This window comes from Ammospiza caudacuta, chromosome 13 (genome assembly GCF_027887145.1).
Source record: "Ammospiza caudacuta isolate bAmmCau1 chromosome 13, bAmmCau1.pri, whole genome shotgun sequence".
In the NCBI taxonomy this organism is placed as follows: Eukaryota; Metazoa; Chordata; class Aves; order Passeriformes; family Passerellidae; genus Ammospiza; species Ammospiza caudacuta.
In genome coordinates, this window is record NC_080605.1 from 18,974,946 (window position 1) to 18,989,620 (window position 14,675).

Consider the following 14,675-nt stretch of genomic DNA (forward strand, 5'->3'; position numbering starts at 1 on the left):
CCCTGCACGTGAGCTGTCTGCAGAAACCTCCAGAGTGGCTCCTTTTTTAAACCAAGAGCAGGTATATTTTTATAACACTGATGTCTACTCCAGAAGGCTGAGCTAGTCCCAGACAAAAGAAGAGTTTCACACTTGTACAGAAAATCTATTGTGCATAAACTGAAATTTTATTTATTTAAATCAAAATCATTTTTATTAATAAAATCTACATTTTAAAATGTTACTGACAAGTGTCTGAGTGAGACTCGTGATTTAGACACATCCTTTAATGTTTCACTAGAAGAGTGGAAAAGACCTGCCTTGAAGCATTTCTTTTCCTTCAATCTGTAGTGTCTGTGGGTTCCCAGATTTCCAGCCTTGACTCAGCAAGGAAACTGTGGAGCAGGGAGCTGAAGTGCCAACCCCCAGCTGTCAGGTTTTGTACCTGTGTGCCTGACAGGAGAAGAAGGGAAGGCTGATCAGAGCCAGTGCTCAGCAGAGGATGGATTTAATGGGAAAGGGACTCACTTCCAAAGAGCCTGAGAATAAAGATGAGTCAGGAACAGAGCAGGGATGTTGGGCTGTGCAGCTGGGCCAAAACTGCACAGAAGGGACTGAGCTGTTCAGATCACAGCTAAGCCCACTGCTGACAAAAGCTTTCTAGACATTTTTAGGTGCATGAACATGAAGCCCAGATTTCTTAATGATTAAGTTCAGGTTAAAATAAATATTGAGTCTTTCCCAAGCTCGTCTTTTACATTTAAAGAACAATTTGGAATAATCCCATCAGCTGGTTGGATCAGTGGTGTCCTAGTAAACAATGTTTCACTGAGACATTTGCTAAAGTGCCAGTGTCAGTTTTCTTGCCCCAGTTTAACACCCTCAAAGTGAAGAGGAAGAGTCTCAGACACAAACTTGTCAAAAAACTACAATTTCAGAGGTCACAATGCTATGCTGTCACAAGAGTTCAAACAGGATTATATTTTGGGTTCATAATCTAGAAAGAAACAGCTTTACTGATATTAAAAATCAAAGAAAACCCGCCCACTGAAATATTTTTTGTGGAGAGCAGCTTTGTACAATTCAGGTTTTTTATACCCTTGCAGATGGTTTTAGTTCTCAAAAACAAGCTTCTGCCTTGTAATGGAAGGAGAATAAAGTCTAGCTGATTATTTTATGTTTAACTGCAGAAATTCAACTGTCTCATCCTGTGTGCCATCTACATGGGAGTGTTTAATGGGCTTAGTCACTGTTAAGTGAAAAAAACCTCTGAGACTCATGGTGGGAGTTTGAGAATGTTCAAACAAAAGCTGCTACTACCACACTTACAGCATCATGTACTTGCTACTCCTTACATTGTAAAATTTAATATTATTTATATATATAGAGAAGAAAACTATACAAAAGTATCAGTGCAGTTGTTCTGATGCTTATTTTTTTCTGTGTGTTACAAACTTGGGAGATTATCTGGTTTCCCTAAGCAAGTACAGCATAAAAGGACATTCTCCCAGGCCTTTCACAGCACTCTCTGTACTGCAACAAACAGCATGGAAATGCCCCAAGCATTAGTTCAGGTACTCCACAAAACACACAGCTGAGCCCTAGGGTACCTGGCTGGAGTGATTTGTTCATACTCTCCTTTCAAAACTAAATTCAAAACTAAATTGTAATTTTTACAAATGAGATCTATGTTAAGGCACAAGTGCAGATTTCAGAATATTCAAATCTGGCTCCCTATGAAAAACAAGAGGTGGGGGAAAATCTCATACAAGAAAACACCAAGGGAAAGAATTTTAAGGAAGGCCACATGAGCAGAAATTATAGAATAATGTTTTTCTCTAAGCTGCAAAGAAGACAAATTCATGCCAGCACAAAGGGGATTGGACACAGTCCTTTTCCTCAGGAGGAGAAAAACTGACAGTCAGAGACACTGATAACCAAACACTTGTTGCTGAATTAGACATTGCAGCCCCTGCTAAAAATCAGGGTTAGTTTTGACAAGTCAATTACACATAAAATTAGCAAGGTCAAACTAATAATTACTGAGAGATGGGAACTAATTCAAGTAGAAAAAGTCCTGAGTATAAGAGATCTGACAAAACCGGTGGTGAGTGGTGAAGAGTCACAAAACAGAGCACAAACCCCAACAACTGCATTTCACATTGTGGGGATCCTTTTCTATAATAATGATTCATTATGTGAAAATAAAGTGTACAGCAATCTTCTTTAAACATTTTACAGACATAACCCTGATTTTTATTTCTTTCACAAGATATCTGCAGATTCCATTCTCAATTAACTGTGGCTCCTTCTTACTCAACCTTTTTTACAGCCTTTTACTCCAGTCTCATGAGGCTACTGAAGAATTTACCTTCTCTAGGGAATTCTGCTGGAGGTATTTTTAGGATAAATATGATGATTCTGGTCTAAGTTTACAAAGCAACAGACAAGTTTCTGCAGAAACAGATGAAGAGAGCTGCACTAGGGCTAGTGTAGTACTATAAAACTTGTGTGACATCCTACAGCTCACATGGAATCAGCTGCTGAAAATCTGACTTAGAAAGCTTGAAATTTAATGCTTTAACTGAAGCAATGCAGATTTATAGCACCCTTCATATGGCATCATGTGGGCTATTCTATGTTCAACAGTGTAAGACATTGTTCCAGTCTGTAAGCTTTGCTGACTAATTTCATTGCATGCGAATAAATATGTGCAGTTGAGGTATAAGAGCTTTAATCAGTGCCTGGAACAGGTTTTATAAATATACAGCTATGTACATGTCAATTCTCCAGGACAGAAAGCCACACTGTCAATAACTTCTGCTGCTTTTAATTCAGTGTGCAGACATGATCTATGGGGAATGAAAGCAGATTCATATTCAGCTGGAGCTCAGCTATGCCTAATGATTTTGTCCCCAGGTGATTTTTCTGTCCTCCCCACACAAAACCCTGCAGGCAGATTAGTGCTTTACACCTAAATATTACACAAGTACAAGGCTTAAGCTTTGTCCCAGACAGTTAGGTACATTCAAGGAGAAAAAAAAGGAATATCTTGTCCAAGGAACATCACCAGCACTTGAAGAAAACAAAAGTGAAGTTTTTACATGTTACTGTGGCTTCTTCAGTTCTCATCATCATCACCTTCTTCCTCTTCCATGGGCTCCCGCAGCCCCTCGCTCTGACGGCTTTTCCCAGCCATTTCCAGCAAGGCCTGAGCCTGAGGATCCACATCCAGGATACTCTTCTTACCTTTCTTCTTCAAAACAAGATAAAATACAGTCAATTTAAAGGCTCAGTATCAGGCTACAGGGAAGGGATGTGGTCTGCAAGCTTGGCACAATGGAGAAAATGTGTTTCCAATTTCAAATTTCACAAATACATCAAATGATTTTTACTGCTTCAGCTACATAAAGCAGCCATAAACTTTTCCCAAGATGACAGTGAGATATTTCAAGTTTATTCAGGTTACAAGCCATCCAGGACATCCTGGTTAACCCCACCTCAGTCTGAAATGCTGATGTGAGGTTTTTAAAGAGATCCAGTTACAATTCAACATTTTCTGTAAACAGTTTGCTCTGCTTCTACTTAGCGGTACATGTCCGGTGAAGTCAAGTAGATTAATTTAGTTTGAAAAGAAGTAAAAATTAAAAAGAAATAAATTTTAAAACCCCACCAAACTGTACAGACCAGACAGTTTATTAAGAGAATAAATTGCAGGGATCGAGCAGACTGGAGAGAGGGCTCCTACTCATTCCCAAAAACAAACCATGTGCAGAAAGACTGGCATAAATCTATTCACAGAAGTTCTTGGTAAAGCAACAGTAAAGTTACTGATAAAGAAAGCTTTTGAGTTTCTTCTTGAACTACAGATTAGACTTTACTTGAGAGTTTCCAGTGCTTTTAGAAACTCTAGGTTTTAATGAGCCCCTCCAAGGAGGTTCCTCCCACAGACCATTCCTCAATATCAAAAAGGCCCTTTGAAATTCAAAGCACTGCTATTCTGACTCTATCACCTCATGACTCCTGATATTCTTTCTTGTGGCAACCTCAGTAATTCCCCTACAGTTCTGCTATTTGGTGCTACAAAACACATGGCACCACAGGGCCAGGTAAAGAAAATATTCACTACAATGGAGAGACAGTGTTTAAACAGAAAACTGAACCCATGAGCTTTGCATTCACACCCTCTGTTCCAACCAGGACACAATTTCACAGGTTCAATTCAAAATTTCACCTACCCCTGCACTCTCAGGGGCATCTCCCACTGCCCAAACTTCCATGGCATCCAGTGTAAAATCCTCTTTGGCTGACAGCTGGGGGCTGTTGTAGGTGGTGCAGCGAGGTTTGGCTTTGCTGTGCCCCTTCCCATAGTCACTGTCTATCCAGAGCCCAAAGTAGCCATGCTGCCCACCCATACCCTGTGGAGAAATCAGCACATTAAACACATCCTGCACAGGGAAAACAGATGGGAAAGTCAGGAAACCTGAGAGTAAGCTGCTGTGGTCACTATTTATGCCACATTTCTGTGGGAAGGTCAAAAAAGGGGATACCTACAACAATTATTCTTGAATGCAACTAAAAATTTACCTGAGTGATACTGCCCTACCTCTGTGCTTCACAGAATACAAATATCTGTCACTTGTGCCAGAAATTAAACTCCTGGCTTTTGTTTATTGACTATTACCAGTTCCATTTCAAACAGAGTAGCAGTGCTTGGGTTTGCTGCCTCCTTTCCATTTAGGAAAGTATCTAGAGAAACCAAATAATCAAATAATAGAATAATATAATTTGATGTTGTTCACTTCTTCTAAAGCAAATTAATTCCAGCCTGCTGCAATTCCCAAAGTTATAGGCACATAATGCTCCAGAACTGTAAAGTATTTCCAGGACAGGTGGTGTGTTGTAGCTCTGCAGAAACTCCTCTGCATCTGGAGAGCTCATTTGTGAATCTGAGCAGGAGCAGCTCCTGCCACTGTCATCACACAGCAGCAGCAGCTACTTGCAATGTCTGCACTCTCATCCTGCTGGGATTTCTCCTCCATAATTCCAAAAGCAGTTGCTGTGGCGGGGAGAGCAGCCAGTGGAAGAATCCTCAGTTACACAGATTACTGTTTTGTGCTGCTTCAGGCAAGCAAACTTCCTCAGAGAATAACAAGTGAAATAAATCTGCTCTCAGAAAGGAAAAAAACCACAAAACACTTCCAAACACCACCACAAATCCAATTTCCAAATCATCATTTCTGAATACTTACAAGTCCATTTGGCATAGTCTGTTGGCCATGGTTTAAATACATGTAGTGGTCATTGTAGCCTGTGTATGTGTACACAGCCAGAGTGGGGAAAACAGAAAACAGAAAGCATCTGTTGTCACCTGCAAACAGAGAAGCACCTCAGGTCAGACAAGAGGTCAAGAAATAACAAATAAATTAGAAAAAATCATTTAAGCTGAATAATTCAAAGACAGCAGCTGCCATCTCAGAAAGCCAGTAGATTCCCCATCAAGATTTATATATTTTTTATTCTCAGTGAACTCTGTGCAGTCACAAAAATCAATGCAATTGCAGGCTGTGATCAAGGCCAGTCAGAGGCACCACTAGGACATTATGTCACTGTGTCACCTACCCCAGACTGCATTATATCACCTAACACTGGCCAGCTGGCAGATCTGTACAAACTGAATGCAGACATCCCCAGTTCTGACTACACTGATAGATAAATCAGTTCAGTCAATGATTTAAACCAATTTTCACCATGCCCAGCTCAGGATTCAGAGCCACCTGTGGTGTGTTTGCCCCGTAGGCTTTTTATGTTTCCTTATCAGGAAAAAATACAAGGAAGTGGATGTGTAATCAGTGTAAAATAATATTATACCAACTGTCTGAAGTGGTAATTTTCAAATACTCATTTAAGACATGAATTAAGTTTCTAATGTAGCCAGAATGAGGATTCCCAGCAACACCAAATACCCATAGCCCATGATTTTTTCTTCACAAATCCATCACAAACATTCTTTCCAAAGAGTTCTTCAAAAACCCCCTCTTCTCCCTCAAAGTTTTAAGGGAACAAGAAGTTTAGCTTGCCCAAAGAATCCTCTGGCTGCTGGATTTTACAAGAGGAACAAAGTGCACAAATGACAAGAGGAGGCTCAGGTGTTCCTGATGGAGGACTGCCATCCTGTGGTCAAATTATTTAGACACTAATTCATCATCTGTGCTCTACTTCATTCATTTTCATTTAATTTTCAACCTAAGCAGCTACAGGGCTTGATAGATTTCCCTGAAAACTTGTTCTGTGGTCAGTAAGTCCTACAATTTCAAAAGCCTTATCAAATAAAAGAACTATAAATATTAATCAGCAACATGCTTGACTGCCATGCTAAGAATAACTCTGCATGTATTTTATATTCCTTGAAAATTAGTGTTCTTTTGGAAGTGTAAGGAACACTCTGTGTCATTAAAGAGACAGTATCCATCAAGGGAACAGGATTCTTGTGCCTGTACAAAAACCAGGGAATTCACCAGAGATACTAAAGAAAGAAAAGTTGAGTTTTACCTTGAAACTGTGGCTTCACCTCCCAGGAGTGAGATGCAAACCCACCAAAGATGAAACCATCCAAGTCCCTTACGATCACTATGCAAGGACCTTTGTTCACTATGTGGGCACAGAGCTGGGAGAAGCTTTCCCCGTGGAGCCTGGAGGAAAATAAAAGCTGCCACTTGTGCTGCATCTCTGCAGGCAGGTGGGAGTTGATGTAGATGATGGCTGGGATGTCAAAGAGACTGACAACTCCTCTTCCTTTGATGCCTTTGCAGTGAGGAACCAGGTTGAGGATGTCGTTGGTTTGGTCTGGGAGGGAATGCAGGACGTGGAGGCCTTGCCTGATGACAACACTGAGGAAAACTGAGATCTGGGGGACTCTGTACACCCAGTCCTCAATGACACTCTGGTCAAAACTTGTCTCCAGCAGCTGAGAACCCACGGGTTTTGTCCCATCTGAAGAGTAAGACACACAGGGAGAGGAGTAAGTCTCCCTGTCTGGAAAATAATCAGGTGATTTTTAAGTGTAAACAGAATAGTCCATTACTGTAATGGACAGAAAACCATATATGAAAGGAGCCACGAACAGTAAAGTGTCAACTACAATTAACAAATGCAACCATAAAACTGAGAAACCTCTGCCTGTGACATTCTTTGGTTGGGCTGTCATGATTTAGAAACACAAACTTCAAGCTACAACTCAGGAAGTGTTCTTTACAAGACAGCAAGATCTGTTATTACAACAGTGCAAAGACAGACATGCTTTATAAAAGGACATAGCCAAAAATACATGATAAATTTTATTTAAATAAATATTATTTAGATACCCACTCCTATCACCTACAAGTCAGCTATTTGTGAAATACACATGTTCCATGACAAACTAGGACTTCAATCAAATCTCACCTGAATTTAGAGGAGAAAGATGGTAAGGTTAAATAAATAAAATTGCAATGTCATTTTCTAAGCACTAGGTTTGAAATTTTGGTCTGACCCTTAAAATTCAAAGATGTGACATGAAGAGAGAAATTCTCATGAGATCACTGATTAAACAAGCTCTGAGATAAGCCAAATCAGGGCTGCTTACCCGGAAGTTTCAATTCTGAGAGCAGCTCAGAAGCCAAAGCTTTGACTCCACTTGAAGAATCCCTTGTATTCTCCAAACTCCAACCCTTCAGCTCCTTCCTGTAGCTCAGTACATGGACTACAGATGTGATCAGATCCTCTGTGAACTTAAAAAGATTAAAACATCACCATTTTGGTATTTAAGTGAAATTTCCAAGAGCTTCAAAGGACTGTCTGAAGATAAAGTCAAGCAGTAGTGATGCTGTAATCCCAAAGGCAGAAACATCTCTTGCCATGACAAGTCAGGAACTACAGAAATGCTATTTCAGTGCCATAGGCCTCGAAAAGGATCCTTTCTCAAGTTGTTTCATACATGTTACTTCACAAAGCACCTCCATAAAATAGAGAATGAAAGAGGGAGGGGAAGGTCAAGTTTAGCAGTGTAGGAGCTGCTAGTGAATTACTGTTCTGTGATATCTCCAAAGTTACATAGTTGATCCTGCAACTAAAGCTCTAGAAAGCGTTTTACAAAGGTCCCAGAAGCACCAGCCACACCACAGCCCTTGCTGGCTCTTAACCACAGCCCTGCTCTCTCACTGTCCCCCCAACACCCATTTAACTGCTTGTTTACCTCTTGGATTTGTTTGCCCTTCAGAGGCCCTCCCGTCTTGGCGATCATTCTCATTATGATGCTAATCTTCTCATCTGCATTCCCTTTTAGGAGGTTGGACATAAAAATTACAAACTGCTCCTTGGCAATCTGTTCACCGAGCCCGGCTGATTTGCCAGGCAGGTCAATGCTTTTCATCCCATTGTACAACCGAGCAGTCATTGCCTCTGGCAGGGGCTCCCGGGTGTGTGCCTGCAGTGACAGAAACAGCAAAGAGCACGTTTCACAAATGAGGAATACCTGGTGTGTTCCAGTTAATCTGTGCTGACATACAGTACGTAGCATCAGTAATAAAATTTTGTCAAAGCAGTGCTTTGTCAAGAGAAAAACTAAAAATCTCTATTTTTATAGTGATTTTTTTAGTGATTTAGGTTGATACTGTTTTCTAGAAACACCATGGGCCTCAGAAAAGTCAACACTGTCAAGTCTTAATAGGATATCAACAAAGAGTTTCTAGGTGATAACTCTGGTGCAAAGGTTTACAGCTCTGCCAGTAAAACATTCAAAATTGTGTTTTAATTCTGCTTTTGATAGTGCAGCTCACTTAAAAGCAAAGTGGAGTGTTTTCCATATCTCAGTTTTGGCCTCAGCGGTGTTTAACCCCACATACACGTGTAAAAACATTCCTGGAAAATTTCTCCCTGCCTAGCAACTAATTGAAGCACAGATCACCTGATTTTTAAAAAGCATCCCTGGTGTTAAAGAGAGTCAAAATCAGCACTTATTCATTTGCATTGCATGTTTGGCCCTTTGAATTGAAATCTAGCTGGAATATATCATCACTCATCACAGCTCTGTGGGAAAGATCTGACTCTGGATTCAAAGTGTTCAAGATAATTACAGAGTTTAAAAATAAATCACCTCGAGTACATGCACAGAGGAGGGGGTGATTACCCAGTGTCCTCACTGTGCACAGAGGTGTGCTGAGGACCTGGCTTGACTCTTCCACACTGGGTGCAGCTCAGTGGGGACTGTGCTGAAATCAGTGGAGTCCCATCATGCCTGAAAGCCCAACTGCAGCTCCACTCAGGGGAGCTGCTATTGCTGATTCTGGCTCAATACCACTCCTGGGCAGCCACCTGGGCTGCTGCTGTTTGCTGTTAATGGCTGCTGCTGGGCATGAGAGCTCCAACACCCTGAGCTGTGTGCTGCTGGCACTGACGTCAGTGCCACAGCTCCCATTGATTCCAGCAGCAGCAGCAGAAACAGCAGCCACAGCATCACATCAGAGTGCTCCACAGCAAGGGAGGGATGCTCACAGGGGGTACAGCTGCCTCTGAGAGGCTTTCTGAAAATCCTCTATGAGCCTCGAGTGGGAAGGCAGCAGGGAACACAACTAAAGCATTACACTCACGGTTTTTTACTTCACACTGCTGATTTACCTGCCTACTCCCTACCCAATCCCACCACTTCACTAAGCTGTTTCATTTTGCTTCTAGCTATTCCAAAGAGTGGGCCTGGGGTGTGAAAAAGGGAGGTGTGTAAAAAAGGAATCCTTAATAACCATCTAACTCACACCTCTGACAGCTTAGAACCCTTGTTTTAAGAAGGATTCGTGAAATTATCAAGAGGTTCCTGCTCCACCTGCTTCCCAAGCTATGCAGTGCAGCCTGTCCTGGTGCAGATGCTTGGCACCAGTGGTACCAGTTGTTGTTGGATCAAATCTGTCACATCTTAGTCCAGGCATGAGCACTGTCACCTACAAGGCACAAATGCCATTGTCATTCTCCCTGCACCTACAGGAAACCTTCCAAAAGACTTTAATTTAAGATGGCAAACAAAAGGCAGGAAGGAAAAAGGCAAATGTTCATCAAATATCACGCTGATCTGGGGCAAAGCTAGAAAGAGAACTTCTGCCAGGTCCCAAACAAGGACGTTCAGATATCTCAAAAAATGACCTGAAAGACTTATTAATCTGAGTAAAAGCGAATACTCAAAATATAGACCCGCAGTCTGCTTTTACCTTTGATTTTTGGCACCAAGGACAGTGGATAAACTAGTGCTGAAAAACCAGGCAGCAGGAACATCATTTCCAAACTTGGTGCTCCAAAAATTGATGGCAGCTCAGAGCCAGCCAGGCTGCAGGAAGGCTGAGGCTGGTCTGTATGCACAGGCTTTGCTGAACACCTTAAAATAACCTGCTGCTTTCAGTGAGCTTTAATTGGGCTCCATTATCTGTGTAATATACATCAAACTGCACTTTACCACCACATTCATTTGGCCACTTAGTTCCTGACTAGCTGAAGTTATTAAGGCTCCCAATGACTCATTTTTCTCTTTTCTTGATTAGAAAATGAATGCAAAGTTAATCAGAAGCATAATGCGTGTTAATTAGCTAAAACAGGGAGCCACAGCTTAATCAAGTCAAATTGAATTCTCTCCTTTTAGTACAAGTGAAGAGATTAGAGACAGTGATATGTCAAGGGAGACAGGCATAACCAAATAAAAATTGACTTTGTGACAGCTCCTCAAGACAATCTGTAAATGATCCCACACTACAGACTCCAGGGGTAAAAATATTCTTCCCATTTTTCAGGTCTCTGTGAAAATATTTCCATGCACCCTAACTTACTTCTGAATTAGGAAACCTGCAAATGGACCTAAAAGTGCAATTTAAGAGATAAATGCAAACCTGAAAGTCACTACTCTGGTTAAACTGCAAGAAAAAGTTAAATATCCATCCTGCCCCAAAATATGAAAAATTGAGATGAACAATCCTTAAAAAATACCACATCTTTATAGTTTATTTCTGGAATTCTGTTCAATGCACTACATCCCAGATATATGATGAATAACAGACTGTCTTACCTGTAGTGCTGCCAGAGTCACAGTTTTCTTTGCAGCTTTGGCATTTTTTGCTCCAGATGAGCCACTGGATCCTGATAAGGTATCAAAGAGTCCATCAATGTCAGACTGCTCCTCTGGAAGAAATCTGGAAAGGTGATTCTGATAGGCATTGCTTTCAGCATTCCCCATCTTTTCAACCTGAAGCAAAGAGAAAAAAAATCAAAAGAAACATTAAACACAGAAAGGTATCACAAGGGCCATGAAAGACACATCAAACAGACTGACATACCAGTGCAAGCTTTAACAAGAAGAGCAAATTGGCAGCCTTACAGGAAATTATTAAAACTACTGTTTAGTCTCTGTGTTCACCAAGGCTTATGAACCTGGAGAAGACCTGTGAACAGTAACTGTGCTTTAAAGGCTGACAGTCTGACAGCTCTTGGCTAAAACCACCCTGGCCAACCTCAGTCAAGTCTCTCTCAAATGGAAAAACCAATATGATCTAATGGTAAAATTAGTTTACACAAAAGTGACCGTGAGTTTGACAGCTGGATTACATCCCTAACATGAAGGGAAAAGCCTGATAATGGATTTGTTATGACAGATTATGCTGCACCTTTCTGGTGCATTAATGGACTGAACCTAAGTTTGCCAATATAATGTGGTACTAAAACACCATCACTGCAAAGTCTCTGAAAATCACTTAAAGAGTGGGTTTTTTCATGGACACACTATAAAAAGAACGTGAAACAAAGGAACAAAAACATTTAGGAACACAATTCAAGACCCATTAAAAACACACAGATTTTTATGAAACCAATAAATCAATCATTGGGAGTTGGTACCCACAGAATTAAAGCTGGCGCTGGGGGGTTTGTTTGGGGTTTCTTCGTTTGTTTTATACTTTTAGTGGTACAACTATTTCTCTCAATGTCCCAGGAATCACCTGCACTACAGATTGATTTTTAGTGTTGTCTGGCCACGTGCTTTGCCCTTCTCCTTGGAGCAGCACAGCACAGACCTAACAGTGCCCGAAACCCCAAACTCCACCATGACCACAGTGACGGCCACCACTGCCAACAGCCTTCCCGCCTAGCTGGGGAAGTCACAAGACTGGGGTGGCAATATGAAAAATACCAGATATGGAACAAAAACATCATTTTGCAGGGTTTTTTTCTGTAAATTCCATATCCTTCCTGACATTTCTCTTTTGTAGACAAGCCCATCACACAGTCCTTTCTGAAGGACACACTGCTGAGCCCAATGCAATATTTCTGTTGTTAATTTTGTTTACCGTACACAAGAGACCGGGCTGTGGCTGCTTCACCTTCAGGCCTACAGCCTTGTTTGCCTGAGGAAGACGCCGATCGTGGGGTAAACACCGAGGGCTGAATGGAAACAACTATAACCTAAAAAACAGACCGTGGACATGTTGTTAATTTAAGCAGCGAAAAGGGGGCTTTGAAGGGTTTATTCCCGGTGTGCCCACCTTGGCTCAGCACTGCCCACCCTCCGCAGCCGGTGGCAGCAGCTCCCGCCCCATCCCGGTGACGAGGCTGGGGCTGGGTCGAGTCCACCACCCGCCCCTCGCTTACCGGCAGGGCCCCGGGCTGTGACACCGGTCCGGCCCTCGATAGCCCCCGATGGGCCCCGGGCTGTGACACCGGCCCGGCCCTCGATAGCCCCCGATGGGCCCCGCGCCGTGACACCGGCCCGGGCCCGGCCGGCGCCATCCGGCACCTCCGCCCGCACGGCCGGGGCGGAGCGCGGGGCCGGCCCTCGGCCACGGGGAGGGACGGGCGGAGCGAGGTAGGCCGGGAAGGGATGGAGGAAGGCAGAGAAGGGGTGGAGGAAGTGAAGGAAGGCAGGGAAAGGATGGAGGAAGGCGGGGAAGGCGAGGAGCAGCGGTGTTGCCCCCGCGATCCGGAGGGGACAGGCGGGCGGTGAGGAGGCAGCCTGAGAGCTCCGTACGCAGCGAGAGCCACCCCGCCTCCATCAGGGCTTCCTCAGCCTTGAGGGGACTTGTCTCTAAGGGAACGCTTTTCCCTGAGGAAACCGTCATTTTTGAGTGGACATTTCCCTCTTTTTTGAGGGAACCCTCCGCCCTGAGAGAAGTCTCCATTTTGAGGGGGCTCCTCCACCCTGAGGGGACCCTTTTCCCTGGAGAGACTCTCCCTTAGGAAACCGCCCTCCCTGAGGTGACCCTGCTTTTCCAGGAACCATTTTCCCTGAGGAGACCCTGCTTTTTCAGGAACCCTTTTCTCTGAGGGGACCCTGCTTTTCCATGAAAACCTCTTCCCTGAGGGGACCCTGCTTTTTAAGGAACCCTTTTCTCTGAGGAGACCTTGCTTTTCCAGGAACCCTCCTCCCTGAGGGGACCCTTCTTCCTGAGGCACCCCTTTTCCCTCAGCCTCCCTGGCCCTAAAAAGTGTTTCAAAAAGAGTAAAAATTCAGAGCTGTAGCTGGCACACAGCAACCATCCTTCACAGCTCCTGTCAGGGCTGAGGTGCCAGGTGCCCTGTGCTGAAGCATTTTAAAAACCATCCCAGCAATTATCCTGGAAAGGTGTGTGGGTGAAGGTGTTGCTGGCCCTGATCTGTGCTGGAAACAGCTCATGGCTTTGGGAAGGGAAAAGCTGGGTGTGCCTGTGTGTAGTAAATACACTGTGTGTAGTAAATACACTGTGTAGTAAATACACACACCGGTCACTTTCAGGGTAAACACTCCAGCTCTGGTCACTTTCAATGGCAGTGGGGAGTGGAGGAAAAACACAACAATTTGTCAATGAATAGGTTCAGTTTCTGTCTCCTGACTGGCAAAATCAGGCTGGTGTGAAGCTGAGAGGTAAAAAGGCTGTACACGGGCTAAGGGACAAATGCAAGGTGACAGGGACTGGCCATGCCTTCAGTCAGACATGTGAAGGCTTGGGAGAAAAAATTATAACCTCAGTGGTTGCAAAACTCTGGTCCCACAACCCACTTTTTTTTCAGGTTGGCAACTTTTCATCCCATTTGCATTATTCTCCTCGTTCTTTCAGCTACAGGGTTTGGTTTCTGCAGCACACCAAGGCCACAGAGCAGTGACACCATTTTGGTCCATGCTTTGTCTGACTCTGGTTGATTTTCTTGCAATCTGAGCTCAGTGTAAAGCCTCCTTCTCCTTCCAGAGATGGGAAGTTCACACAAATCTGCAAATTCACACAAATCTGGTATTGTGAGTGTTCCTGCAATGAAGTACCATGGAACAGGTTAGCAGCTTTGGCATTTAACTTTTAATTATAGTCTGATCAGTGTGTTTTCAACAGAAAGCAGAAATGTACAAAATAAGATAATTTAGGGGGAAAAAATAGTTTCCCAGAGAAGTTATTAATGTCCCATCCCTGGAAGCTTTCAAGACCAGGTTGGATGGGGCTTGGAGCACCCTGAGCTAGTGAAAGGTGTTCCTGCCCGTGGCAGGGGTTGGAATGAAATGAGCTTTAAGGTCCTCTCCAATACAACCCAATCTGTGATTCTATCTGCACTAACCATGGCAGAGCTCCCACTGTTTTGCTCTTTTTCAGGAATGAATAAAAGTCTTGATTAACTTAAATCACACTTTTGAATTGTGGGGTGCTTTTTTTAACCTTCACAGGTGCAAA

At 43.1% G+C, this 14,675-nt stretch overlaps 1 protein-coding gene across 3 annotated transcripts; it reads right to left on the reverse strand.

The window, feature by feature from the left end:
* Positions 1–148: 148 nt before the first annotated feature.
* On the reverse strand, positions 149–12,788 carry MEAK7 (MTOR associated protein, eak-7 homolog). 3 transcript variants are annotated; one of them, XM_058813486.1, is made up of 9 exons: positions 12,634–12,788; positions 12,338–12,447; positions 11,060–11,236; positions 8,213–8,443; positions 7,604–7,748; positions 6,532–6,972; positions 5,232–5,350; positions 4,218–4,397; positions 149–3,235 (listed from the first exon to the last, which is right to left on the reverse strand). In XM_058813486.1, exons 3-9 carry the CDS (start codon positions 11,225–11,227, stop codon positions 3,101–3,103), a joined length of 1,419 nt encoding a protein of 472 aa, XP_058669469.1. In that variant the 5' UTR covers positions 11,228–11,236; positions 12,338–12,447; positions 12,634–12,788; the 3' UTR covers positions 149–3,100. The 3 variants fall into 3 exon arrangements, with proteins under 3 accessions (XP_058669469.1, XP_058669470.1, XP_058669468.1); XM_058813487.1 differs by having other exon boundaries at positions 149–3,232; positions 12,333–12,447; XM_058813485.1 differs by having other exon boundaries at positions 12,333–12,447.
* Positions 12,789–14,675: the final 1,887 nt, after the last annotated feature.

Bases quoted from the DNA above. Each gene is read 5' to 3' on its own strand.
- MEAK7 (XM_058813486.1), bottom strand. From the start codon at position 11,227: ATGGGGAATGCTGAAAGCAATGCCTATCAGAATCACCTTTCCAGATTT. The intron at 8,444-11,059 runs GTAAGACAGTCT...CTGTCACTGCAG, and splicing joins TGACTCTGGCAGCACTACAG to GCACACACCCGGGAGCCCCT. The intron at 3,236-4,217 runs GTAGGTGAAATT...CTTGTTTTGAAG, and splicing joins ATGCCCCTGAGAGTGCAGGG to AAGAAAGGTAAGAAGAGTAT.